This window comes from Strix aluco, chromosome 8 (genome assembly GCF_031877795.1).
Source record: "Strix aluco isolate bStrAlu1 chromosome 8, bStrAlu1.hap1, whole genome shotgun sequence".
NCBI lineage: Eukaryota > Metazoa > Chordata > Aves > Strigiformes > Strigidae > Strix > Strix aluco.
Window position 1 is genome coordinate 10,736,301 of NC_133938.1, and position 27,368 is coordinate 10,763,668.

Consider the following 27,368-nt stretch of genomic DNA (forward strand, 5'->3'; position numbering starts at 1 on the left):
ATCGGGGACCCTGATGGGGCAGGGTGGGTGCCCACCACCCAGGGAGGAGGAAGAGGAGGGCTGTGCCACCGCTCCTTCCTGGCACCCTGGATGGGCTGGAAGCAGGGCACAGGCAGGGAACCAAGCCCTGAGCATGTCCTTGTCACCCATCCATGCCCACACATCCATGAGGCCCCAAGCAGTCACACTTGTTTTTCACTCCCAAAGAGCACCGGGAAGCTCTAAAGCCAAAGGATTAGTCTCCAAAGCAAAGGCCTGGCCTGCTGCCAGCCCAGTGAGATGTTTCCCAGAGGCTCAGCTTGCTCCTGGCTCGTGCTCCAGCTTTGTCCTGGTCACTCAGCCGCTGACACCAAGAGCAGACTCTTGGGGGGTCCCACGGGTGGGGTGGAGGCAGGAGGTTACCATAAGAGTCCCACTTGGTGCCTGAGCCACCCTGGGCAGTTGGAGCATCCCCTGCTTGGTGTGGCTTCTCCAGTGTGTAATAGAGGTTGAGCACATGCTGCAAGCATGCCCTTTCCTTAGAAGACTGGCGCTGGGGTACATCTCTCCCTTCTCCTGGCTGCCTCTTTGCATAAAACCTGTAGGAGGTTCCTGCTTTTGGAGACCTGTAACCCTGGGGCAGTGGGAAAGAAAAGCTGGAAACCAGCTGGAAATTCAAGACACAGGAACCCTCCACTGGGCTGGTTTAACCCCGTACTGGGGGGTCCTGGGCAGGGCATGGGGAGCAGGCTGGGTGAGGGGTGCTGGCCGAAGGAGAGCTGGACGATGGGTCAGCCTGGGTGCCAGGTCTCCCAGGACTGGGAATGAATGCTGTCCTGAATTGGAGGTGGTTTTAGCATCACGGGGCTCTCCCTGGGGATCACCTCCTTACTCCAACCAGCACCAGCACTTCAGCCTTGTCCAGGACACCATCCCCACTGCCAAAATAGGGCAGGCTGGGAGCAGGGCTCACGGCCATGACCAGCCCTTCCTGCCCCATTTGTTGGCCTCTCCTGCCCCACGCTGCCTGCAACGGGTCAGGCAGCACAAGCCCAGGACTCTGCTCACCGCGCTGCTTCCCGGTAAGGCTCACAAGAGCACCATGGGGTGCATGGGCCCGCTGCTCCCCAAGGGGCTGGGGTGGCCTGGGGGACACCCCCCCACTGCCACTGTGTCACTTCATCACACTGCTCTGCCTGAAAACTTTCTCTCGAGGGGAACCGAGGGAGCAAAGCAGCCTGTGCTCAGCTTGGGGGAACCGACAAGCAGGACGATGTCAGCCCCGGGTTAGACTTGCTTCATCTGGACCTTTTCTTATCTTTTCATCTCTGAGCAGCTGGTGACAGAGGCAGAGCCATGGCAGGGAGGTCTGAGAGAAGACTGTGCTTGTGCAGGGCCCCCATTTTAGAGCAGCCCCAAGCAGCTACAATACATGGAGTTTGCCTTCCAGCACCTGATCCCTGAGCGATGCACAGAGAATGGCACAGGGAAAACAGGGAGCATTTCCCCCAGCACCGAGGAGGGTGGGGGTGCCAGAATCCAGCCCTGCAGGCTGCACTTGCACCCACATATCCCCTGCACCCACTCCCCACGCAGGACACCCCACAACAACGCACTCCACGCCAGCAAGTGTAGGGTTGTGTGGGGCCACAGGGCTGCCAGACCAAAGGCCACAGTAGTTGGCAGAGGGGCTGGGTGCCACCTCCCCTCTGACCATGGGGACCAGCCTCTTCCCCCCCTCCACCCCAGGAAAAAATTATTTTCACACTGCCTGCCTGCAAGAACTAACATAAATTGTTGAAATGGCTGCAGTGCTCAGGGGACAGGCCCTTTTGAGCCAAGCTGCACATAGGGAGGGGAAAGCCCAGGGGACTTTTTAATAACTAGCAAGGGGAGCTATTAAAGTGTTTTACTGCCTCGTTAAGACAGTCTAATCTCTGTTTATATCTTTAAAAAAAAAAATTGGCTTGTTGGTGTTTTTATTGTAACAGAGGTGGGTGTTTTCTGGCACTGGCTGAGATCCTGCCTGCTTTATCTGCTTGTTTTCTTACCTGATACCAGCACTGAACAGCCCAAGAACAGCCCAAGGGCAGCATCAGGCAGGGCCAGGCAGACTGCTCCTACCTGGGCAGCAGTGAGGAGAGAGGCTGCGGATCTGTGCTGCGGACTGTTTCCCACCCTTGGGTGCTCTGCACCCCATTGCTGCACCCACCTTCCAGCAAGACAAAGGTCCCCAGGGTGTTTCCCCAGGGCAGGTTTGGGACACGCTGGCTCTGCATGTGCCTGGGCAAAGCCTGGAGGTGGGTGACCCCTTGCCCAGGCAGCCCAGACACAGGGCAGAGGGTGGCAGGAAAACTCTGAGATCTCATCCACCCCTCCAGCTCCAAGGGCTGGGATTCAGGGGGATACCCAGATTCTGGGGCTATGGCCAACTTAGGCTCCTGCAAGCTAGGCTGAAGAGTCCACGCCCAGGGGAGCCCCAGCAAAGGCTCATTGCAGCCATACAGAGCTGTCCGACTGCCGGAGTCTAGGTCTGGAGGAGGAATAGTCTGGGCATTTTGTTTCTAAGGTTTTCTTTATTTTATTTTATTTTTTAGCTCAGCCCAGCAGAAAATGGGGAAATCCTACCAAGTCCTACTGGCTCCAGCATCCACCTCTCCATCTGCAAAAGTTCACGGTTTCAAAGCCAGGAGCCGGAACGGATGCTGAGGCCGGGATGGCAGGGCTGGATAAGCCACTTGCGTTTTCTTTGGAAAGGCTGATGTTTGCACGAGCACCAGCTCCAATGGTTTTAAATAGACCCACCCAGGAGCAAATCCCAAAGCCTGAAATCAGAGCTGTGGCTGTTCCGGCCCTGGGCTGGGCTGGAGAAGTCTCTGTCCTACACCCAGACCCCCCCCTGCATGTCTCGGGTAGAGGAGGCCACAGGAGCCAAGGCTGTGGCTGCAGAACAAGGGAAGCAAACAGAGACCCCAGCATGGCTAATGGGGCTGGCAAACACCTAGAACAATCTTCCTTGGAAATTTGGGACAGGAAGGGTAAAGCTGCTGTTTAGCTGGAGACACAGTTCGGCCAAGCCCATCTCCCAAAGATCCAGTCTCACCAGCATCCTTGGTCCCAGCAGATGTGCTCTGGTAACCGGCTGCTTCAGGAAGCATGATTTCTATGAGTCACCACTCTGATGTGAGAAGGGACAGATCCCCACACACATGGTCTGTGCCTGTATCAGGACTGGGGCTAAACCTGCCCTGCCTGCAGAGCTGCCAGCAACTCCAGGGCATTTCAGCCCGGAGTCTCTCCCCTTCTTCTAGAAACCCCCATAAGCTCCACAAAGCATGGACAGTGTGGCCTGGGAGAAACACTACCATTTATTAAGCCAGCTATTTTTTGTTGAGAATGATTTTAACAGCGCTGGAGGACGTACCCTGTCTCCCCCAGGGATCCTCAGCTGATTTATTGCATGCAGGGCTAGAAGTAAAGCAGGGAACAGCCAGCCTTGTGGGACGTGGTGGCTCAGCAGCAGTTGCAGAGCTACACAGGAAGCCACGAGCTGCTCACAGGCGATGTCAAGCCAAGCACAGCTGCTCCAGAGCAGGCAGATGGGATGCTTGCATAGGGCAACCTGGTCCCAGTTTGCTGGGATTCCCCCAAGTCCACGTCAGGTGCCGTCTCCAGGAATTTTGGACGTTGTCCTGCTCTCCATGTCCATCCAGGGAAGTCCTGAGGATTCGCAGGAGAAGGGAGAGTGCTTGGGGGTCTTGGCACAGAGGGCAGTTTCCACTGAAGGTGCTGCTTCAGAGACACAAAGCTGGACCTGTCATGCACCTGACCATCTTCCTAACCACAGCCAGCTCACATCTTGCATCTAGAAAGAGTCACAGCCAGGCCCTCCCTCTCTCTTGGCTTCCTACTGACATCAGGAGATGTTGTCCCCACTCCCACCACCCCAACAAGGAAAGATCTAGGCTGCAACCCACAGAGGAATGGGAACGATGGCACCATGTCAAGAGCAAAGCTGTCACAGCACTCGCCTGGGGACAGACACACCCATGGGTCGTGAAGCCAGGACCCCCCAGGGTTGTCGATGCGCATGGAAGAGCCGTCTCCTTGAAGCAGGGTGCTGCAGGATGCTCAGAACCTTCCCTGCATCATCTGGTGAAGGCAGCAGGCCCTGCCCAAGCTCTCACACAGCTCCAGCTGCAAGCCATGCTCTACAAGCCAGTGAGGGGTGTGCTGGGAGGCATGGTGGGTGGACAGTAAAAGGCACAGGCAGAAGCCAAGGCTAAAAGGACAGAGAAGATGTCTCCAGGACAGGGTCGCTGCAAATCCACCCCAGCAGAGGAGCCTCATGTTTCTGGTTGCTGGTAGGGGACAGAGACCTGGTGCCATTCATCACACAGATGGAGAATCCCAGCCATCGCCCCCATCACACTGCGTCAGGGGAAAGCACAAGCCTTTCTGAGTCTGAGCCCTGCAGGCTCTGCCAGGCTGCTCGTACGCTGCCACATCCCGGGGTTTCTGCAGGACCTGGTCCCGAGGTGGAAGACAGTCCAGAAACAAATTGGGAGAACTGGATTTCCATCTCCCACCCAGCGCTTTTGCCCTTGTGTAATCACATTGGGATGAGAAGTCTGCACCATCATCCTTCCTCCTCAGGGCATGGACAAAGGCTCCCCAGCCCAACAGGACCAGCTACAGTGACTGCCCTGATCACACTTCAGAGTGGTTTCACAAAGGTGTTTAAACCAGGCAGGGCTTCACCCACAGGTAAGAGGGTTTTAGCATCCACCATGTGCTGTGGCAAAACCCCAGGTGCCCCAGGTCAGCTCTACCCCGGATGGACACTGGCCTTGAAGGCAATGATGAAAATGAGCACATCCAACAGGGATACCCTGCTGATGGTCCTGCCCCGCATCTCGCACTGAGCATGCTGGTACCACTGAGCTGTGGATGTGTGAGAGCATCTCCTGTCCTCTCTGGGTAGCTGGTTTGGGGGAAGGGTCCCCAATTTTTGTAGACAGGAGGCTGAGGATTAGAGGGGAGAGGTCCCAGAAGTCCCACTGTCTCAGGTTTCCCCACCAACCCTCCCCCGCCACCAACATCAAGGACAACAGAGGAGTAACCAGCCACCTGTAAGCACCACCCAGAGCAAAGGATTAAATTTACGGGGACCCACCTCTCCCAGAAATTTGCCGCAGGTCAGGCACCCCCTCCCTTAGGGCTACATCACCAAACACTGACAGGGGCGTCAGAAGAACAGTGCAACACCACCAAGACAGGCTGTCCCCCTCATCCAGCCACCCAAACTCCCCCAAGCAGAGACAAGTGAAGCAGAGCGGGCAGTTGGGAGAGCTGGACTGGGAAGGTGAAGCTATGGGCTACAAGAACGTCACATCGTCCTGAGACTGGAGCCAGCGCCAGTGGGCATCGTACTCCAGGTGCAGTTTGCTGTTGAGTTTGCAGTTCTCAAAGTCAGCCTCGGCTTTCCGAGCCTTCGCACCCAGGTTCCCCTTCCCCAGCTTCTCCCCGGCCCCTGATGGCAATTTGGTGTCTCTGCCTGGTTCCTGAGAGGAGGGCTCCTGGCCCAAATACCCGTTGGCCACCTGGGGCTCCTTAGCAAACCGGTGATCCTGGGGCAGCCCGGGTGGGGAGAGGTCCACATGAGGCCACTCGTGCTCCGCTTTGCCCTTCTCTTGCTTTGCAAGACCCCTCTCAGGGTCGATCCTGACCCAATCCTGCTCTGCCTTGACCAGGGCTCTGCCCGGTGTGGATGCGGCGGTGGTTTCAGCAGCGTTTTGGGAATACTCATCCATGTCATCGGCCAACGTGTCCAGGTAGCTACCAACGGAGATGCTGTCCAGCTTGTCGTTGGGGTCCTGCAAGCTGTCCCAGCTGCCCCGCCGCGAGGCCGCCTGGCTCTCCACCAGGCTGTACTGGCTGCTGGCCAGGCTGCTGCACCGGCTGGTCAGTGTGCTCCTCTCCTCCAGCAGCCACTTCACCGCCTCGATGCCCTCATTCACCACCACCAGCTGCTGCAGGATCTTCACGTCCACCGCTCGCAGGTAGGCCTGGCAGGGAGACAGAGAGTGCAGGGGTTTTGAGAGGACCGAGGTGACCCCGGTGGCTGAGGGCCCTGAGTCCCAGCCCAGCCTGGCAGAGGTGTCACCATGGTGGCCACAGGTCTCCTGAGCTGCCTGATGAACAGCATGCTGTGGGGGAACACCTTGCAAGGAATCATCCCAGGGGACCCCGTACAAGACCTGGGGACACAACCATCGGGGACCAATGACTTACGGCACCCACTGGCCACCAACCCCCTCGGGGAAATAAATTTAGGGCACTTATGTCACTGTCTCCTACGGGGACAGGGGTAAGCAAGGAACTAGAGGCACTGGGTGCAGATCTGAGCCCAGAGCATCCCCCAAGCCCTGGGAGGCAGCTGGCAGGGCAGGAGGGACCAGGCAGGAATGTGGCAGGACATTGCTCAGATCTGGCTGCACCATCAGCACCTCCTTGGGCTGTTTCAGCTGGGTCCCTTCATGCATTTATTTCCCCCCTCTAGGGTCTGATCCAAGCCTGGTGACAGCGTGACACAGCATGATTTGGAGCCTGAGACCCAAATCACTCCCAGAACAGGGGAGGATGGTGTGGGGGACAGGCACTGCTGATCACACCACTCGCCTCACCGACTTCTGCCCCTCTGAGCCTGGGAGAAGCTCTTTGCAAGACTTCAGTTGCTGCAGAAACATCTGTTTTCCTAACGGAAAGCCCCGCATGCCAAGACATTCCTGTCTGTGTGATACTGGCCGCCGAAAGCCACTGGATTTCCCCTGCGCAGGACGCAAATATTTTGCCAGGAAAGGGAATAAAGCGGCGGCGGGGGGAGAGGGAGGGAAACCCATTGCAAGACAGGTACAGGCAGCCTGGGAGTGATGGATGCCCACGGGCTCATTCACAAACACACCCCATCCCAATCCCCAGCAAGCTGCAATGGAAATCCACGCGGTCCCCTGGAATCATTTGTAAGCACAGCACCCGGTCCCCAGCATCCGGTACCCTCAGTCACCCGCCCGCCCACGGGTGACCCGCCGGTCTCTTGAGACCCCTGTCTCCGGTCCCACAGCAAGCGCAGCAATAAAAGCATCTGAGGAAGGAGCCTGGGAAAACTCCAGCCAGGGTTTTGGCACGTGATGCCTCTCAGTCCAGAGGACACAAAAAAAGTGGCAAAGATTTGTAGAGAACCGACACCAACCCCCCATTCCCTCCCCACACTCCTCAAGCTGGATTTAAATAAAAAATAGCTGCGATGTGCCCAGACTGGGGCAGGAGCCAGCTTTGAAGTGCAGAAACTTCCTTTCTAGGCAAGTTATTTCAAAAACTGCCTACAATGGACTTTTTTGCATGCGCTGCTAAAGCATCTGGCCTTGGCAGGGAGAAGATGTGGGAGGAAGAAGTCTGGGAACCCCTGATGGGGGGGTTCCCCATTTTTCTCTGCCTCGTGGAACTGTGTCTGTCAGAGATGCAGGGGAGCCACCCTGAGAGCAGAGGATGGGAAATTGCTCCCCGCTTTCTGTACTGTTTGCTGAAAAGAGTCAACCTTTGATTTGCTGCTATTTCAGGTCAGCCTGACCCCTGCCATTGCACTCCAAATAAACGCCTCTCCAGCAAATCAAGGTCGGCATGGGAGCAGACCTAGGTCCAGCTGCTCCCTATATTCCTCCAGATGTGGTAATGGGTGCACCACAACGACCCCATACTATCCCAAAGTCCGCATGGTGCTCCCAGCCCGTGCCCACCGGCATCCGGACCCAGGGCAGCAGCAGCATCCAGAGGGGAGGAAGCCAACAGCAGTCCTGAGTGCATGGCAGGGGGCTGAGGAGACCAGCCTGGATCCCTGCTCCAGGCTGCGACACCCTGCACTGCTGCTGTGCCTCAGTTTCCCCGTGTGCATCCTGCAATGCTGTCCTCCTCTACATCCAGAAATGTCCCCCTCCCTCTTTCAAAGGGGACCCCACGGGCCAGTGGAGCAGGGGGGACCATCATGCTCTTTCCCATGCTCTCTAGGGACAGGCAGAGAGGGAAGAGCATCCCTCAGGGGGATACGGTCCCGCTCCCCTCCCCCTTCAGGCACCATCTCCCTTCGAGACATCTAGCCCTTGGGATGAAACATCCTCCTTGGACCAGGTGAGAGTGGGAATTTGCCGTCTTCTCCTCCCACCGCCCACTCCTAGGCCAGCTTCTCCTCTGAGCACTGGGTTTTCTGGTCTCTGCTGGGGGAGGTGGGGATGGGACACAGACAGATTTTGGTTCCTGTTCATGGGGATGGGGAGATGGGGGGAGCCCCATGCTGGGCTTTGGGTGCCGTTCCCAGGCTGTTGACCTGAGTGTGAGGTGTCCCTGTTTCTTCACTGTCCGGAGAGAAGAGCCAGGACAGAGAAAGGAAAAGCCTGTCTGAGCCAAGGTTCATAACGTGCTGCCAAAGCCAGGCCTTGCAGAACGTGGGCTGACCCTGCCTGCACCTGAGCAGGGCAAACACCGCCACTGCTTCCTCCTCCTCCTCCTCCTCTGAGCAACCCAGGGCCTGCAGACCTTTCTCCTCAGGTCAGAGTGCAGCCTGGAAGCCGGCGGAGAGGGAGGATGAAAGCAGAGGGAGGATGAAGGCAGAGGGAAGATGAAAGCTTTTATGCCGATGGGGAATACCAATCTGGCCAAAGCGTGGGTGCGAAGGGCTCAGGCTGAGTGGGTCCGCAGCCCCCCGCGTGGCAGGCAGGGTTGCTGGCATATTTAGCCTGTTTCCCTATGGAAACGCTGCTCATTCCCTCCCGCTAGCGTGTCTGTGCGTGGGAGAGTCCCTTCCCCCAGCAGCACTTGAACCCATTGCCCAATCTCGCCACGTTTCCCGGAGGCGCAGGCATCGCCGGTATTTGCTCCCTCCGCAAAAAGAGGGAGGCGAGAAAGCTGCCACCGGCACTCCCACGGTCCCCGGGAAAGGCTGCCACCGGAGCTCAACCCTCTACTAGCCACCCGAGAAGCCCCAGCAAAAAGCAAACCCCGGGAAAGCCCCCAGTGATGCTTGTGCCTTGTCACCCAGGGGGTGACACCCGTGGGGGGGGACCCGCCACCATGCCCTTGACGAAGGTCCCTGCCCTAAATCCTGATCCCCGGGACACCCCGGTCCCCGCCGGAGCCAGAGCCTGGGGGGTGCGTGGGGTGAGGCGGGCAGGACGGAGGGGGGCGGAGGGGTCCGTGGGACTCCGGGGGGGGATGCTGCGTGGGTCGGAGGGCAGAGAAAGGCCGGAGGGAGGGATATGAGCTGGGGGCTGTTAACCCCTCCAAGAAAGAACAAAACCGGAGGGTTGTCCCCAAAAAGCAGGCAGAGCGCGGGGCACTACTAGGGGGCTGTTACCGGCGGGTGGCAGGCATTACCCGGGGGTCGGGGGGGGGGGGGCAGTTACCGGGGAAGGGGGGTGGCAGGCAGTGCCCCCGGTGCCGCGGGACTCACCAGCTCGAGGCGGAGCGCCCGGAGGCGGTCGGCGAGCGGCGAGCGGGCTCCGCGGGCCGGTGCCGGCGGTGCCGGCGGTGCTGGCGGTGCGAGGGCGGTCTCGGCCCGCAGCCCCCGCAGCAGCCCGGCGGGCGGCCGCCGTCCCACCTTGCTGGCCAGCTCCCGCAGGTCGGCGGGCAGCGCCTCCCCGCCGCCCTCCATGCGGGTGGGGGGCGCAGCGGCGGCGGGGCCGCGCGGGGCGGCGGCCGCGCTGTCACCCCGGCCCGAGCCCCGGCCCCGCCCCGCCCCGCCGGCCCCGCCCCCGGCCCCCCCCGCGCACCAGCGAGGTCCGCCGGGGAGCGCAGAGCGGCGGGGGGCGGGGACAGGGGCGGGGCTGGTACTGGCCCCGCCCCCGCGGCGTCGCTGCGGCGCCGGAAGCGGCGTGGCCCCGCTGGCGCTGAGGGTTCGCGGGGCGGCGGCACCGCCGAGCCGGGCCCAGCCCTGCCCTGCCCTGCCCTGCCCTGCCCGGCCCGGCCCGCCCCAGCCTCGCCCCGCCTCGGTCTCTCCGCGCGGACCGTGAGTAGCGCGGCTGGCACCCACCCCGCGGGCCGCACCGCCTGGTTCCCGGCCCGCCCGCCCGCCCGGGCTCTCCGCGGTCCCGAAGCACCTGGGCCCCCCCCACCCCGCTGCTGCCCCGGGAGGGCCGCCGCTCCTTGCCGCCTCCGTCCGTGGGCGCCTGGCTCTCCCTCCCTGTCCCTGACCTCGTCCGGCGTGCCTGGGTCCCCTTCGCGACCCTTCCCCGCAGCCCTGCCCGCCCCCTCCACCAGCTCCCGAGTGTCTGGATCCCTCAGCGACACCCGCCCTCCGACATCGCCGGGGTGCCGTTGCCCTTCACCTGAGGGCTCTGGGTCCCCCACTCCTTCTCTCTCTCCCCCTGGGTGGTTGCTGTGGGGTCCCCACCCCGTGACTGGTGCTTCCCACCCTGCCTGGCCCCGTTGGCGGGGGAGCTGTGCTCCAGCCAGGCCCCTGGCCCCACCAGGCCCAGCAGGTTGTGTGGGGGGGCCTGGCCTCGCCTGGGCACAGCCCCTCTGCCCCAGGGGTGCTGGGATGCCCAGCAGAACTATGCCCCAGCTCCAGTTCCCATGTCTAGGCTGGCTGTGTCCCCGCTAGTGGGGATGGTGCTCCTTTGCAGCCCTGCTGCAAAGGGACCCCGCGGGCAGGTATGGCCGGTGATGGCACCTCCATAATGCCTGCCAGTACGGGGCCTATCACCAGCTTGTGCCTCTCGGCCACTTTTCCAGAGCATGAGAGCGGGCCCACTGCACTGCAGTGCCTCGCTAAGGGGCTGGCTTGGAGCAGCCAACTCATGGCCTGTGGGTTCAAGGGCTTCCCACCACCCTGCTTACAGTCTTCCAGCAAGCCTGCCCTCCCGGCTCGCTCCCTGCAGGGCTGGGGGTGCTGGCAGGCAGGGAGGCTCTGTGGGGCTTTTGCTTTTGGTGCCATTCATGGCCATGCTTGTGCCAGGCCCTGTCTTTGCTGGGGAGAGGGTTTGAAGGCACTCACCTCCCTCACCCAGCACCCATCCCATCCTGGCAGGCAGCCCCGATGGACACGAGAGCGGAGCAGCACACATCCTGACCCCCAGTCCACACGGCTGCCCCCATGCCAGCCCCAATGACTATGGACGAGTGGAAACCCAACCCTGCCATCAAACCCCACAAGAAGCGGAGCTGGTACCTTGCCTGGAAATACAAGCTGATGAACCAGCGTGCGCTGCGGAAGCTGTGCCAGGTGAGTCACCAGCAGGCCTGCGGTGGATTAGGAAGGATAATCTACAGGATTTACGAGTTTATGGAGCAGCTGCATGGATGGAAGTGGGTCTGTTGGCAGTCTGGGTGACTAACGTGCAGGGGGAAGCATAACTTGTCCCCCAGAAAGCTACCTCCTGTGGCTTTGTGCTCATGCATGGAAAACTGCCGTGTCTAGCAGCTCCTTTCAGCTGCAAATGGACCTGTTGGATGGCTGTGGCAGGAGATACAATTATCCAGATATCCTTGAGAGGCTTGCAGCTAGAAACCTGACTGATTCCTCCACTCCTGGTTCTGGACCCATGCCCAGTGCGACAGGGCTCAGCCTGCAGTGGGAAACCATCCTTGCCCTGTTTGGTTTGCAAACCAAGCCTGGTATAAGGCACAACAGGTGGACAGAGAAAATAGGGCTGGGTAATGGGATCTTGTGCTCCAGAGGCAGCTGGCATCTGGGAAAGCTGCGGGCCTGGTCGCTGAGCTGTGAAACAGCTAATGCTCAGCGGAGCCAGTTTCCTGGGTGGTGTCTGGGGATGTAAGGACTGGAAGGGTTCGGCCCCATGGCAGCAAGCTGCAGAAAAGGGGCTGTTCCTGAGATGAGCAGAGCTCGTGAAATCTGGCAGCTGGTTGCTGTGGGAGGGAGCAGGGGAGGGTTTTGCATGTGCCTGGGAGCACGAAGGCTTGCAAGGGCTCCCTGGGGAAGGAGACTGCTTGGTCCTGCGTCCCCTGGCGTGCTCGGGGCTTGGGGACAGGCCTCCTCATTCAGGCAGGTGTTGCTCATAGTGCTGGGGGCAATGGGCTAGAGCCTGCCTGCTGTCATTTCTGTCCTTCATGGCACTGCTGTGGCTTAAAACAGATGAAAATTGAAGATCTAAACCAGAGCTGCAGGTATGGGGTAGCCAGGTCTACAGCAGCTGGGCTTCTTATCAGCAGCTCTGGCTGAGCCAGCCTTGCTAGACCCAGCTGCTGATCTTGCTTAGTGCTGCTTTGTTCATTCTGGTCACCAGGGCTGCTCCCCAACATCTCCAGTACTGACCAGGGTGGAAGGTCTGGGCAGGTTGGTAAGGTGGCCAGCTCCTCGTCATGAGCCCAAGGCTCTGTTCTTGCCTAATTAAAAGCTTTCTGTGCACAGGTCCTGAAAGGTGCTCACTCCTGAGTCAACAGCAAATCAACAAGCCAAAATGCCATAGTGACATTTATATCGTCACGTTGTCTTATTGCTGGTTTTCCGTCTTCCTCTTCCTCAGTTACTTCTTGAACCCGTTTGGCTGCTTGGCTGAGATAGCAGCAACACATAGCTTGAGGCAGTAGCTGGCCATCTAGGACAGGGATCCTTTTAGTGCCTCTCACCAATGGCAGGCCTGTGTGTGATCTCAATCCCATACCAGACCTCAGAGAATCAAGGGTCCTAGAACTGAAAAAGGCACACATTTTTAGGAAGCAAGCTGTTTGGGGATTGAGGGGCAAGGGAGGAGTCTCAAAATCACCCAAGACCTGTCTCAGTATCCCCTTGTGGGGGGACCAGGCTATGAGCAGCCTCCACCAGCCTCTCCCCTCTCCCTTGGTTGCTGTGACATCTCCACACTGAGTCTTGGGATGCTCTGAGGAGGTTAGTAGGACTCTGAGCTTGCATGACTGAAACTGGAAACCATCTGGTACATCCAAAGCGTGGCTGGACCAAGGGGCCAGAGCTTTTGGGCCATGGGACTAATCTGTCAGCAGCACATAGTGCTCAGATTTGGGCCTCAGTGGAGGCTCTGCTGTGAGCTGGATGGGCCCTCCTGGCATGGAGGCTGGTGGTGGAGCCCTGCAGCAGTGTTAGCTTTGAGGGTAACAGCTGCTCAGGGCTTTGTGTCTTGAATCCAATGGCAAAGCCTTCCCTCGCTCTCTGACTATCCAGGGCAGCTTTTGGGCTCCCTGCTAGAGTCAGCCCTGGGACAGGGCTGTAGCTACTGGGCAGGGACTTTGTCCCCATGCAGAGCCCCATGGCCACCACATGCTGCTGTCACCTTTCCACCATGAAGAAGCACCTGGGCCCTGGGTTACAAAGGTCCCTGGGTCAAGTAAAGACAGATTGCTTCAGCAGAGGTCTTGGCTTTCAATCCTACATCCCAGGCCAGCATTGCAGCTCTGAGACCATCCTCTTGGCTGTGGCCAGTCGTGCTCTTGCAGCTTACACCTGCAAGTAGATTATGTCCCAACGTGGGCTGTTTATGGTCCAAGTCTTCCTGTGTGGCTCTGCCTCAGAAAAGGCCTTTTTAATGTGGAGTAGCTTCTGATTTGCGCTGGGTCCAAATACCAGGAAAAAGACTGAAACTGAGGAAGAGAGAAGCAAGATGGATTTAAGTAAATTACAGATTCTTATAGAAATGTAGTAGTCTTTTCTCCTTCCTCTTGGTCTCGGAGCAGCAGGGCCATGGGCAATGGTGATGCTCACATTGGGGCTTCCCATGGACCCCTCCATAGCCCCTGGACCTTCCCATAGCCCTCTGTGTCAGCATCCACACAGGTTGCCTCGAAGTTTGCTGCAGACAGTAAGGTTGAGGGCTGTTCTCTGTGGCCTGTGGCACAGTGCGGTTTTCTGCAGACGCTTCCCTTTGCCTTGCTTTAGTCACATAGCATCTCCTCTCCATCTGAATACCCTGAACACATCCTCTGGTTGCAGAGGGAAAAACAAGAGCAGTGATGCTGCAGGAGAGGCAGAAGTTAAGGTTACTGTGGGAGCTGTAACTCTGAATTACCAAACTCTTTACAGAGACCCCCAACCTTGATGCAATGTTTTAGCAGGAATCTGTTTGCAGATCTGGAAGAGGAGATAAGTTGGAAGTGGGTTAATTCTCACGTATCAAGAAGTCGGCGCTTTCCAGCTGATGAAAGCATTTCACCCTAAAACTCGGTCACCTGTATTTCCTTCTCTTTGCATTTCCCCAGAAGAAAACAGGGAAAATGACAGATGCTTATGATCCCTTGCAAGATCTCCTGGGGTGCCCTGCAGCCTCTGCAAGGAAGTGGGCTGATCTTGGGGTTGTTGTTACTTACAAGTTGCTAATGCAAAACATCCTGCATTGCAGACAGGTGCTGTCCTCTTCCTGCTTGTGACTGTGATTGTGAATATCAAGCTGATCTTGGACACCAGGAGAGCTGCTTATGAGGAGGAAGAGGAGTCTGCACAGGACTATGGTGAGAGGCAGCATCTTGCTTTTTTTTGAAAGCCAGAAATCATGAAGAAGGGAAGTAATTTCTCTAAGTCAGGGCAAACTTGTGAGCAGCTACAGCATCAAAGATGGGTCTGTGCATGTGAGTTTAACAAAAATTAATAGAAAAAAGCTGTTCCTGGTCTGTTTACTCAAGGCTTCAGACACTTGGCTGCAGAGGTCTGTGTGGGGATAGCTGGGGCCAGACCTGTTGCTGTTTTGGATATCCCTTAGCTGCCGTCCCTGTAGATTCTGACCCATGGCTTGTTGGGCTGGGATACCTGATGGGCATGACCTTCTGGAGGCTGGGCTAGCACCGAGCAGGGACAAGGCAGAAGGGCCTTGGCTGGTTGAGACTGGGCATTTCTCCCCTATAGATGATGAGATGCTGAATGTGGAGGTCCCTAGGCACCCTGTCAGCAACAAGAAGGTCTTGGATGTCGAGGTGTACTCCAGCCGGTCGAAGGTCTACGTGGCTGTGGATGGGACAACGGTAAGTGATGGGTGCTGGCTGTCCCCGTGAGCAGAGGGTAGATGGAGCTGAATGGGTGAAGCCTCAAGCAGCGAGTGGTGAGAGCACTTCAGTGGCTGGCAAGGAGGTCAGGAGTGATCCCACTTCTGCCTACAATACTCTGGAGGTTGTCCCATGTTGTATTCTACTGTGGCATTCATCACTGCCATGCCAAAATGTTACAGGAGAGAGACTTTCCTCTTGTTCAGGGGCTCTGCTGTGCTGAATGGGCAGGGAATAAGGTTTTGACATATGATTCTCATCACTTCTCCACTTGCAGGTCCTGGAAGATGAGGCTCGGGAGCAGGGAAGAGGGATCCATGTCATCGTCTTAAATCAGGCTACGGTAAAGCATCCCTGTGTGTCTGCATTTGTCTTTCTTACTGGGCAGTGCTTGTCCTTGCTCTTGAACTCGAGGGTGCATGAGGCAAAGAGAAGTCCCTGAGTGCTTGTTTGTAGTTTCTAGAGCCCGCCATGGTCACCCAGAGAGTCCCTGCAGTGTCTCTCTTGGGCTTGCCTGGCTGTCCTCAGGGAGCAGGCAAGGGAGGAGCTGTGAGGTTGGGTAATGCTGTCCCATGGACCTCAGTGCACTTCATGTCATGCGTGAAGGCCCGAGGGCTGAGCTTGCCTGGGGACTAACTCCCTGGCATACCAGAAAAGTAACTCATTGCACTGCTCAGAGACTGAGGCTTCCAGGACAGATTTCCATAACTCTGCATGTCCTGGCCATATAGCATTTAAGATGCACCTGACGTTTGAATACCAACAGGGTCATGTGATGGCCAAGAGGGTCTTTGACACCTATTCTCCCCATGAAGATGAAGCCATGGTACTTTTCCTCAACATGGTTGCCCGGGGCCGGATCCTGATCTTCACCATTAAGGTATGTGACCGTAGTGTCAAAAGAAAAAGTCATCTTGAGTCAGGACACCCTAAATCTCATCTGGGCAGTTGCCTCCTGAATGTCATTGGGCATTCCCAGGACTAAATGTCACATCCCCGCTGGGCTGTGCCTCCCTGGCTGGATCACCTCCCTTGTCCTTTCACCCCCGCTTGTTACTACAGGTACTGCTGTGTGCCCAGCGAGGTAGGAGAGCAAAAAGCAGATGTGTCAGAGCCTGCAGCAATAAACAAGAAGTTAGGTGGAGAATGGACATGAGGAGATATAAGGATGTGGCAGGACCTTTCTGGGTCCCAGTTCCAGGCTTTACAGGGCACACTGTGGACTCTGGGCTGCTGTGCGAGCAGCACTGTGCTTCTTCAAGGCTTCGGGTTTAGCTGTGTGAAGTGTTGCTGAACACGTGGCCCTGTTTGAGAACAATTTGGTCTCGAGGAAACTGGAGTCTGCGACTCTTCTGAGGACCTCCTCTGTGGGTCATGATGGAGCCACTGGCAGGTTTTGTGGCATAGAGACCTTAGGAACCTGCTCTTGAAGGTTTCTGGCTCAACTGGTTCAAGGGTAGGAGTGGGCCCTGTACCTCTTTGGTGTTGATGGGAGACTCTATTTGTCTGCATCAGGAGCCAGACCTCAACTGCAGGGTTGTATTTTCTTCCAGGATGAAGGCTCCTTTCACCTCAAGGACACAGCCAAGAATGTCCTGAAAAGCCTGGGGAGCCAAGTTGCACCATTCCTGAGCTGGAGAGATATGTGGGCATTTGTGGGGAAGAAGGGAGGTGAGTCTTGCACAGGCTGGGAGATGATCCATGGCTCCTTTTTTTGGGAGGAGCTAGGTGAAGACAAACCCAGCCCATCCCCAACGTGCTGTATGAGCAGGGAGCAAGTCATAGAGAGTGGCAGCTCCCTTCCTGGGCATGAGGGAGGGGATGGAGGCAGAGCATGTCCCCTCAGCAGCTTGCCAGAGGCCAGTGGGAAACATGCCAATCTGCACCCTGAGCTACAGCCCCTGGTTATGCCTTGACACAGTGGGGATGGGCCCTTCCTGACAGTCCTGACCTTGTGTCCCTGCTCCAGGGGAAGTATATGGGGAGAAGCATGCCAAGTCACCCGCCCTCTCGACATGGGGTGACCCCGTGCTGCTGAAGACAGAAGTTCATCTGACGTCCATGGAAGGTAGGAAGTAAGATCTGCTCTGCGGTGCCAGGTATCTCTGCTCTTGGTGTTTTTGAGTCAAAGCCATGCATCTGTTAGCAAGGTCCCAGCATGGATTTAAGGCTGTCTGAGATGGGGATGGTAACTTTTAAAATGGGGCCAGCTTCCCATCTTCCTGCTTCCATGGCAATTCCAAGCATGATTGTTGAGAAGGCTGAGGGTGGGGAAGTGGGGACATGGTCTGGCCATTGGTCACCTCTCCAAACCAGGTCTGATCCAGTCTTTTCAGGCTGTTGGCCTTGAACATGACCCATTGCTACTCAGAGAGGCTGTAAGGTGGGGATGTCTTCTGAATGGCTCCTGTGGTTACATCTGGCATCCAGAAGTGTTGCTTGTTCATAGTAATAAGGACTGCCTCGGTGATGGCTGAGCCCAGGGAGAGCTGTGCATGTGGCAGTGCAGCCTGGAGCACACAAGGTGAGGCCGTGGGGATGAGCAGTCTGTTTTTTCTCCTTGGTCCCTCCAGATGCTGAGTGCCACTGGCCCGACACAGAGCTGAACCGCCGCCGGAAGAGGTTCTGCAGCAAAGTAGAAGGTTACGGCAGTGTCTGTAGCTGCAAAGACCCCACACCCATTGAGTTCAACCCTGATCCTGTGAGTGCAGGGGCAGAGTATTCAGGGAAGGCTCCAGGAGGGAGGGCTGGGCTGGACCAGGTGTGTTTGCAGCTCAGATGCAGAGCCCTGTCCTTAAGCACCAGCTGAGTGGTGAAAACTGCCCCTGGGCAAGCTCTTAACCCCAGCAAAGGTAAGGTGAATACACATGGTCAGTTCATGCTGGGGAAGGGGAGTTCCCTTGTCCTATGTCTGCCCTGAGCTACCAGGTTACCATGGCTCTAGAGACATCAGCATAAGCAGCAGAGCCTGTACGTTTGGAGACAGAGCAGCTATCATGGCCTTTGGGCTGCCCTTGGCACACTGCTGAAGGGTTTGGACAAAGGTCTCTGAGTGGATGAAAATTGGGATTTGGGAGCTGGTTCAGAGGTGGGGTGAAGGGGGGAAGATGGCAGGGTTTCCAGCTGTGCTGAGTGGAGTCCTGCATGGTCGGCATGGTCCTGAGCAAGGGGTAGGACTGTTCAGTTCCACTGTTTAACAGCTGCTTTCAGTAGCATAGAATCATTTACTCACTGAGGTTGGCATGGCCTCCCCCAGCCCCACTCACACATGTTGTTCTCTTCCAGCTCAAAGACAATAAAGTCTTTGATGTGCCTGTAGCTGTTATTGCAGGGAACCGCCCCAACTACCTGTACAGGTAAGCTCTTCCAGGGGACACGGCTTCTCTGCTTTGTGCCACAAGGCCAGGCATGGCCCAGGCCCTCCCCTTCGTCCTGCTGGAAGGATCCAGCCTCCTCCTGGGGTTGCACCAGCAATGTGGGCAGAGCTGCTTGGACAGCAACCAGGGTCCTTGGCCATGGGAAAGGGAAGAGCCCAGGCGTAGTAGGTCCTGTTCCCTAATCATGCACACTTTCCCCCACCCCAAGGGATCCATACCCCTCTGCTGAACAGCCTGGGCCCACTGGGGCTGTGCTGGGCTCAGGCCCCTTGATCTCTTCCCAGGATGCTGCGCTCCTTGCTGTCGGCCCAGGGTGTCAATCCACAGATGATCACAGTCTTCATCGATGGGTATTACGAGGTGAGAGCACTCCCAGAGGTCCCTGTAGCCAGGTCCTTGGTCCCCCAGTTGAGAGTATGTGGTGTTGGCTCCGTCCTTGGTGGGTGACAGGCTATGAGCCCCTTCACCCTTCCTTCTGCAGTGGGTCACACTGCTCCTCACCCGCTCCTACACAAAGTTGGCCAACTTAGCCAAGCTGTGGGTGTGGATAAAGCTGCCTTGGCCTTTCCCAAAGCCCAGGGTTAACATCCCCATGTCAGAAAGGGGTTGGTGTGCAGGAATGAGTTGGTTATCCTGGACTCTCCCCATCCTCTTTTCTTGCTTGATGAGTGTCACCAGCCCTTTGAGCAGGGCCTGGGTGTAATACCTCTTGTCCAGTTCCCTCGCATGAAGCGGAACAAACCAGTCCTGTCGTGCCTGTCCAGCTCCACTCTCAGTAAGAGGTGGAGACCCAAAATGGTCTGTTTTCACAGGCTCATGAAAGCTGAGGCCAGGTAGAGGAGAACTGGCCCTTTAGAGGGCAAAGACCTACTAATCAGCTCAACCTTACAAAGCCCTGGAGGATCCCACTGCAAGCCCTGGCTCTCTGGCAGTGGGATGTGCTCTGGGACAGGCATGTGGGATCTTAGCAGGTCTCAGGAGCTTGCTAGCTCTCATCTCTGCAGCATCCCATGAAGTATTCTCTGGTTGCCTTGTGATGGAGGTGGGGAAGGGAACAGTCTCGTTCCCTTGCAGGCCTCTCCCACCACTGCCAGGCTGTGGGGCTGGGGGAGCTGGTTTGTTTATGCAGGCTCTCACTGCAGCACATCAGAGCGGTTAAAGATAGCAGCATCCATTGCCATGGCAACTGGAGCAGCATCCCTCAGCTACGAGGGGGCAGCCTGGATGCTTGTGCCGCCATGGCGGATACCAGGAAAAGGGGGAATGGTTGGTGCAATGGGAGCTCCTTCTCTTTTCTGTGGCTAGGAGGTGGGATGGAGACAGTAAGGGGATGGAGAAGGCCTTGGTGGGGCCTTCTTGGGGCGGAGACATGTCAACCCAAATATGTATTACTTCTGATCCCAGTGCAGATGTGCTTGGTCAGAAAGGTCCCTTTCCTGGCAACTGCGAGAGAAAATGAAGTTGATTGTGGTCTTGTCATTAAACAGCTAGTAGGTGTTCCTGGCTGTACCTGTTTTCTTCCTGCACTGTCAATGGGGGACTGGGAATTTGGGGCCTCTCAGATATTCTTGGATACAACTTAGGGTCTGCAAACTAGCTGGGCTAACAGAAACTTATGGCAGTACTTAAGGGCTGAAGGGCCAAGAGGGTTTGGTGAGTTCCTTGCTGCAGTGTCTACAATACAGCATCATTTTGAGCCTCACTTGCCCCCAAGAAGACAGCCACATGCAGGAAATCCCACAGGCATGTTTTTGTTGTCCCAGGGAGCTGCCACTGGCAGAGGGTGGGGAGAATGTATCCAGACCCACACTTTTGATGAGCTTTGTACCTTTCCATTGCAGGAGCCGATGGATGTCGTAGAGCTGTTTGGCCTCTCAGGAATCCAGCACACTCCCATCAGCATTAAAAATGCCAGAGTTTCCCAGGTGAGAGACCTTTCCCAAACTCTGGGAGAGTTATTTCCTGGGACCTGGGATAGGATTCGAGGGAGGCAGGCTTAGCCCTGCATTTGTGCCAGGTTGATGCTAACACAGGCAATGATCTGTCTTTTCTTGTAGCACTACAAAGCCAGTCTGACTGCAACCTTCAACCTGTTCCCGGTGAGTGAGGCCTCTGCCTGCGCCCTGTCTAGCTGCTTGCCCATGGGAGCAAGACAGCTCAGGGTTCCCCTGGGAGAGTGGCATCTGTGACCCCCATCTCACAGGAGCTGGAATCAATCTTCTAGGGCAGGGAGCAGCACAGGCAGGGGATGCTGCTTGGTGTCTCTGTTCTGTCCTGTTCCTCTCCATCCTTCTGACATTCTCCTTGCTCTACAGGATGCTAAATTTGCTGTGGTTCTGGAGGAAGACCTTGACATTTCTGTTGACTTCTTCAGGTAAAGCTGTGGGTCCCTGTTTGGGTGGGGCATTTCCTAGAAGCTCTCTGGCTGCTCAGGAGAGGCCAGATCCCTGCCATGCTATAGCTCACCTGTCTGAGGCTGAGCCATCCCCAGCAACAGCTATAACTGACCTCTGCCTGCAGAGAGGTTTGAGTCCTGGTGCTCAGTGCAGGGTGACTTCAGGGGCTGGGATCTCTTCCTGGTTTTCTTTTTTGGGGACACTGATCCATTCTGTACACACATGGCTGGAACTGCCCCATAGCAAGAGGACAGGGACAGTGTCTAACAGGGCTCTTCTTTCTTCTTAAGAGAGACTCTGATGGAGCAGGAGACAATGTCCCTTGCCCATGGTGAGATGCAACTTAGCTTGCTTGGGTGCTCCTCCCCTATCTCACACCAGCATCAGCTACCTCAGCAAAAGAGATGGGTTAAACAGTCCCAGCTGTTCAGGGTGGCTCGTCTCCTCATGGAGAATTTGCCTTAGTTTGTGTGAGGGAAAGGATGTTTGACCAGGGACCGGGCAACTCTTTCCTCAGCTTTCTGAGCCAGTCGATACACCTTCTGGAGGAGGACGAGAGCCTGTACTGCATCTCGGCTTGGAACGACCAGGTGGGTCAGGGAAGGATGGTGGAGCAGGGATACCTCTGCCCTGTGCTGTTCCCATGTCAGGCTGGAGTCCAAGTTCTGTCTTTAAAGCAGGGTGTCCCCCCCACTATCATCCTAAATGGGTCTGTCTGCCCTGCACTGTTCAGAAGTGCCTCTGCAAATCACTGTCCTGTCCCTGCCATGTGCTTCCCGGTGACTGTCCCCTGCTCCCTATGCTGGGAGCCTCAGTGGAGCAAGATCCCTCCTTTTTTTTGGTGGGGTAGGGGTGCATTCAGAGTGCTGAATGCTCCCCGTGACATCGCAGGGCTATGAGCACACAGCTGAGGACCCCTCGCTCCTGTACCGTGTGGAGACCATGCCAGGCCTGGGCTGGGTGCTCCGGAAGAGCCTGTACAAGGATGAGCTGGAGCCAAAGTGGCCAACCCCTGAGAAGGTGAGTACCTGAAAGGGACCATGTCTTCTGCACACCCCCATCTCTGTCCATCAGCCATCCCTGATCATCACCCAGTCCCTGTGGGTGCAGCTCTTGGAGGAGCCCAGGCTCTCCCTGAGCCTTCTCCTGGGAAAGATGCCCAAGCAAAATGGATTTGGGACAGACAGTAACTTGAGGACCACGTAACCAGCCACGGAGCTGGTTGGAACAGCCCAGGCAGGCTGGGGCCAAAGGGGCTAGAGCTGGTGTGGGCAACCAGAAAGGTCCCTGGATGACACTACCAAATCATGTCCCCAAACTTGAGTGTGAGTGGCAGTTTCCCTTCCCCAGCTCTGGGACTGGGACATGTGGATGCGGATGCCTGAGCAGCGGAAAGGCCGCGAGTGCATCATCCCTGACATCTCGCGCTCCTACCACTTCGGCATCGTGGGGCTCAACATGAACGGCTACTTTCATGTGAGTGACCTCCCTCAGCCCCCAAGCCCTGTCCTGATGCTCAGCTCTGACTCAGCGACCTTTCCAGATAGCAGGGATGCTTGAGGTGATCTCCAAGTACTGCTGACTCCTGACTGAACCCTGTTTTCCTTCCCTCTCCTCTCTCTTACTCCCAGGAAGCCTACTTCAAGAAGCACAAGTTCAACACAGTTCCGAATGTCCAGCTTAAAAATGTGGAGAGGTGAGTGCTGGTCAGAATAAGATCTGGATGAAACAGTTGCTTGACCTGACCCATGTCCCCTTGTGCTGAGGACATGATCCTTCCTGCTGGAACAGCCATAACCTACAGCCCCCACAACCTGGCCTCTGCTGGGGAGTCCTTGCAGTGGTTTTTGTGAGGTTGGGTTCAGCTACCCTGTGTTCCTGGTGGACATGTTGAAGGGTCACGTTTTTGCTGCCACATCCCTCAGGATGCATGGCAGTCCCTGCTCTCTGTTCGTTGGCTCCAACCTGCCTTTTAGTGTTACACTGGGACAGTCTTAAATTTGGATCATCTTGGGATGTCCCCTGCTTATCAAACTGTCTGACTCTGCCCTGATCTCTGTGTCTTCTCCTTCCACAGCTTGAGGAAGGATGCCTACGAGACTGAAATTCATCGGCTTCTGGGGTAGGTGCCCGCAGTAAGGTTGGGAAACCACGGGGCACACTGGGTGAACCAATCAGGACAGAAGAAGGGGTGGAGGTGGCCCTGGAGGCCCCAGCCACCGCTTGCCTGTCTGAAGTACAGTGGGGAGAGGGAGGAGGTGGGGTCCTCTCTCACCCCCTGTTCCATTTCCACAGTGAGGCTGAGGTCTTGGACCACAGCAAGAACCCCTGTGAGGACTCCTTCGTGCCAGACACTGAGGGCAGGGTCTACGTCATGTTCATCAGGATGGAGCAGGAAGCAGATTTCACCACCTGGACTCAGCTTGCCAAGGTGAGGCCCCTGACCTGGCCCATCCTCACCTCTGCGCTGGTCTCGGCATCGCTAGGAAACATCTGGCTCTTGTTCTTGGGTTTGCCCATGGTATGGACACAGTTCAGCAAATGGATTCTTGCTGTGCTTGGGTGATGTTAAAGCTCTTGGATGTTTACGGAAGGTGCTGGGTCACCCAGGGCAGACACTTGGCTCAGTGGAGAAGATAAGTTTTGTGACCTCTCTGTGTGGGAGCCCAGGGCCTGAGCTTGTCTGGTAGCTTCCATCGCTCACCTGGAGGTGGTGATCAAACCCCCTGTCCTGAAGCAGGGATGGGAGTGGGTTCCCCCTCTCCTCTCACTGGTGGTGGCTGGAGGGGTGCTGCCCTGCGCCACCCCAATCGAGGGTCAGCCCTCTGCTGTGTCTCGGTGAGGGCAGGGGTGGTGGCTCTTTCCTTGCCAGGGGACAAGGACTAGCCCTGGTGTCTGTCCCCAGGCTCTGATGCCTCTTCCTCCCCCTCCCCCTCCATCCTAGTGCCTCCACATCTGGGACCTGGACGTCCGCGGGAACCACAAGGGGCTGTGGCGGCTCTTCCGCAAGAAGAACCACTTCCTCGTGGTGGGGGTCCCTGCCTCTCCCTACTCGTGAGTATTGGGGGGCACAGCAATCCAGATAATGCCCCCATCCTCATGGCTCCATCCCCTGCCCCGCACACTGCATCATCCACTTCTGTCCCAGCACAATCCTGGGGCATACCACCCCCCTTCTTAATCAGTATGGTGGGAAGAGGGGACAGGATACATGCCCAGGGCTGGAGGATGCTCCAGGGGGAAGGAGATTATGCCAGGAAGGCCAGGCAGTGCTGTTGGGAGTGGGGTCCTGAGGGGGACCACCACCCCTGCCTGCTCCCATCCAGCCTCCTCACCTGCAGGTCCAAGAAGCCCTCATCAGTGACACCAATCTACATGGAGCCCCCCGCCAAGGAGGAGGGGGCGGTGGCAGTGCCAGCGGTTGCTGCAGCAGAGCAGACGTGAGACTGGCAGCTGGGAAGCGAAGGGGACCGGGGAAAGACAGAGACCCCCACGGTGCAGAGACAGAGTTGACAGCAGCTCTCAGAGGCTGGTGCCTGGACACGGACTCCCATTTCAGGCTGCAAAATGAGATCTTGGGCTCCCTCCAGCCCCTCATTGTGCTCTCCCTCTCCTCACAAGGGACAGGGTCCTTCCCTGTAGATACGCCACTCCCCATCCCAGGAACTTTTTTTTTCTTTTGTTTTAACACAGACTCTTTACTAACACTGCTCCTTTTGTCCCCTGGCTGGGCAAGGCTGGAGGAAGGAGATGCTCAACCGGGGGCTAGAGGAGGCCTTGAGAAACACCTCTGCTTCCCTTTTTGGACCCTATGTCCTGAGAAGGCAGCATGTTCATGGGCAAGTGCTGCAGCCTACCAGCTGGGTGTTATTTATTAACTCTTGCCTGGCTGGCTCTGTGCCCAGTGGTGAATGCAGTGGTGAAGAAAGGATCTTCCAGCATCTCTTCTATCTCCTGCACTATGGATGCACCTTGAAGACTGTACGCTGGGTCGGACATCTCCCCGCACACCGGCTTCACTTCTTGGGCTGCAGCGACCGGTGCAGCCCAGCTCACAGGCAAAAGGGAATGCTGAAGAGGAGCTGAACCTGCTGCAGACACGTAGGGGACACCACGTACCCAGCACGAGGGTGGTCAGGTGCCCCTTTGCTTTCCCTGCAGTTCTGGGAGCTGGAGATGACTATAGATGGAAGTGGAGCAGGCTGTGTGCTATGGCTCAGACCATCCTCACCCACCTTCTCTGTGGGGAGCAGCCCTGCCCCCCGAGTCATGGGAGAGGGGGTGAAAGTGCCTTGCAGAGTGAGATGGGAGCAGCCAGCGGGCATCCCTCTGGCCACAGGGGTGGGATGGACTGGGGTCCTCTGGAGCGAGAGGTGCTGTGCTCTGGTGCGGGCCTTGGCTGTGGTACCGTACCCTGTCTCTCCCTCTTCCCTGGCCAGGTACCCCCAGCTTTTGCTGAAGGCAGAGGGGGTTTCTTCTCCTGAATCCCCACCCTTACCATGGTACGTTGCTAGCAGGGAAGCTGTGAGGTGAGCCAGGATGGACAGCCTGGCTCTCCTGCTGTGGTAGACCCCTCGTGCAGAGGGAGGGGGAGGGGATCCCTGGCCCCTCTCCTGTGCCTTAGGAAGGACCCCAGGGCCCCCTCCCACCCCAGCTACTCGGTACTAATGTGTCGTCCCCCCATACGCGGGGTAGTCCTGGTCCCCTTGCTCAGTACCACCTCCCTGTCTCATCCATGCACCCAGAGATTCAGATCCTCCAGCCTTGGGCAGGGATGCTGCACTCTGGCTTGCCCTTGGGAGGAGGATTTGCTTCTCAGCCCTTTCCCTGTGGTCACAGGGACCCTTCCCCTTCATTTTTTTCACTGTCTACACTAACTTATTTATTTATTGCTTGTGGGAAGGGGAGGATAGCAGGAAAGCAGCATGGAGAGCTGGCAGCCCCCAAGCTGCGCAGGAGCAGTCGTGGGAGGTTTGTCTCTTGACCCCCTGGCTCCATCCTCTGTTACCCTCCTTTCTCCCTTGCCCAGCATAGGAATGAATAGTTGTGAACCCAGGAAATCTGCTCCTCCTTGGCCAAACTGAGCCTCCTGTGACACAGCACAGCTCTAGTGTGACTGCAGGGACTCTGACCCTCATGGTCCCCTGCATGCGTGCCCCAGCAGCAGGGATGGGACAGAAGCAGGGAACAAGAGGGTGCAGGCTGGCACTCCTGAGACTGTGGTACTGGGCTTGGGTTCAACCCTGCCCACCTCTGCCACCTGCAGCACTGCCCTTCACTGGGACTCAGCTCAGGCAGCCTGTGGGCAGGAGGCCTCTGCGCTGACCCTCAGGGTAAAGCAGGTCCTTTCAGCTTGATGGGAAAGGGACTTGGCTTCTTCCTGGGGAATGCAGCTCACTCCCCATACCCTGCTTTGGAAAAACTTCCATGGCTCTCTGCCATGATGCCCTTTCCCTGGCATCTCTGTTCCCAAGGCCCTGTTTCCCTTCTCCCTGAAACTAAATGCACCCCCTTTCCCTTCTCTGGCAGGGCTCAGGCTCAGCTTCCTCCTGGGGCTGGGGAATGGCTAAACACGAGTTCCCCTCTCCTCTCCTGCCCACCCTGAAGCGACCAGGGGGCCGTGGCTCCCTGTTCTCAGCAACAGCAGGACTGGACTTGATCAGTGGGCTTCAAGCTCCACTCTCTGCACACCACAATGGGCCTGGTGGGTGCTGTTCTCCGTCCCTCCCCGTTCCTCCAGCAAGGCTCCAGTGTGGTGGCCGTGGTAGGGCTGGGTGCGTGGGCATCCCCAGGGCTTGCTGCTTTCTGAATCGGATTATTTTTTCAAGAATAAACATTGCAAAGCTGTTGAGCCTCGTGTGTTTCATAGCTGGCCTCGTGCATGGCCCAGGACTGGGGTCCCAGGCTCTGGCCACCTGCCTGAAAAGAACAGACCCCTGTCCTCTGGTGTCTTGCTCTGCCCCTGTGCACCGCAGGGCTAGCTGTGGGCTAATGGTGACCCTGTGCCCTGTGGCTCCTGTGCCAGCAGAGGTCCTCCAAGCTGTGCTGTGCCGTGCGGTGCCAGAGCAGCTGGCGCAGGTTTGCGAGCCGTTTCCTCAAGCTTTATCACTTTTATCTTCAGTTCAGCAACCGACAGAAACTCTGAGCTGCTGCCCAGGGCCTCTCACTTGGTGTAACCAGCACCTCCAGTTGCCACCCCCCGAGAAATACAGACTCGTGGCCCTCGGCTCCTGGCTTGATGTCCCCTTGGGGGCTGCTTGTCCTGGGCTGGGGGCAGCAAGCAGCCAGCCCTGGTGCCAGCCTGAGCCCCATAGTGCTGGGCTGCATTTCAGGTGGATTTGGGTTTCTTTCCTTTGAGGGAAATGAGGTCTTGGAAGAAAGAGCCCCTGGCCAAGGTCACAGCTGAAAGAAGGCAGCCTGTAGCTGGAGGGGACCAGACCCCTTCCATTAACCAGCCGTGGCTGCAGCTGAGACCTGACACTTCAGGTCATGTCATTGCTCCTGAGCTGTTCAGCCCCTGCCTGGCTGTGGCTGGGGGTGGCAAAGCAAAAGCAGGGGCTGCAGGAGGGACCTCCAGCAAAACCACCTCTGCAGCCCAGCAGCCTTCGCTCCTCCCCGCAGG

At 57.2% G+C, this 27,368-nt stretch overlaps 2 protein-coding genes across 2 annotated transcripts; one reads left to right on the top strand and one right to left on the bottom strand.

The window, feature by feature from the left end:
* Positions 1-3,326: 3,326 nt before the first annotated feature.
* On the bottom strand, positions 3,327-9,751 carry LURAP1 (leucine rich adaptor protein 1). Its single transcript, XM_074832132.1, has 2 exons — positions 9,482-9,751; positions 3,327-6,047 (listed from the first exon to the last, which is right to left on the bottom strand). Exons 1-2 carry the CDS (start codon positions 9,680-9,682, stop codon positions 5,358-5,360), a joined length of 891 nt encoding a protein of 296 aa, XP_074688233.1. The 5' UTR covers positions 9,683-9,751; the 3' UTR covers positions 3,327-5,357.
* Positions 9,752-9,887: 136 nt separating this feature from the next.
* On the top strand, positions 9,888-26,597 carry POMGNT1 (protein O-linked mannose N-acetylglucosaminyltransferase 1 (beta 1,2-)). The gene is made up of 22 exons (XM_074832133.1): positions 9,888-10,036; positions 11,057-11,251; positions 14,337-14,445; positions 14,837-14,952; positions 15,251-15,316; positions 15,740-15,853; positions 16,527-16,644; positions 16,943-17,041; positions 17,547-17,674; positions 18,259-18,329; positions 18,635-18,710; positions 20,192-20,275; positions 20,408-20,449; positions 20,666-20,724; positions 21,264-21,336; positions 21,638-21,766; positions 22,097-22,222; positions 22,378-22,442; positions 22,824-22,868; positions 23,042-23,177; positions 23,691-23,800; positions 24,088-26,597. The coding sequence occupies exons 2-22, from the start codon at positions 11,123-11,125 to the stop codon at positions 24,188-24,190; spliced, it is 1,998 nt and encodes a 665-aa protein (XP_074688234.1). The 5' UTR covers positions 9,888-10,036; positions 11,057-11,122; the 3' UTR covers positions 24,191-26,597.
* The last annotated feature ends 771 nt before the right edge of the window (positions 26,598-27,368 follow it).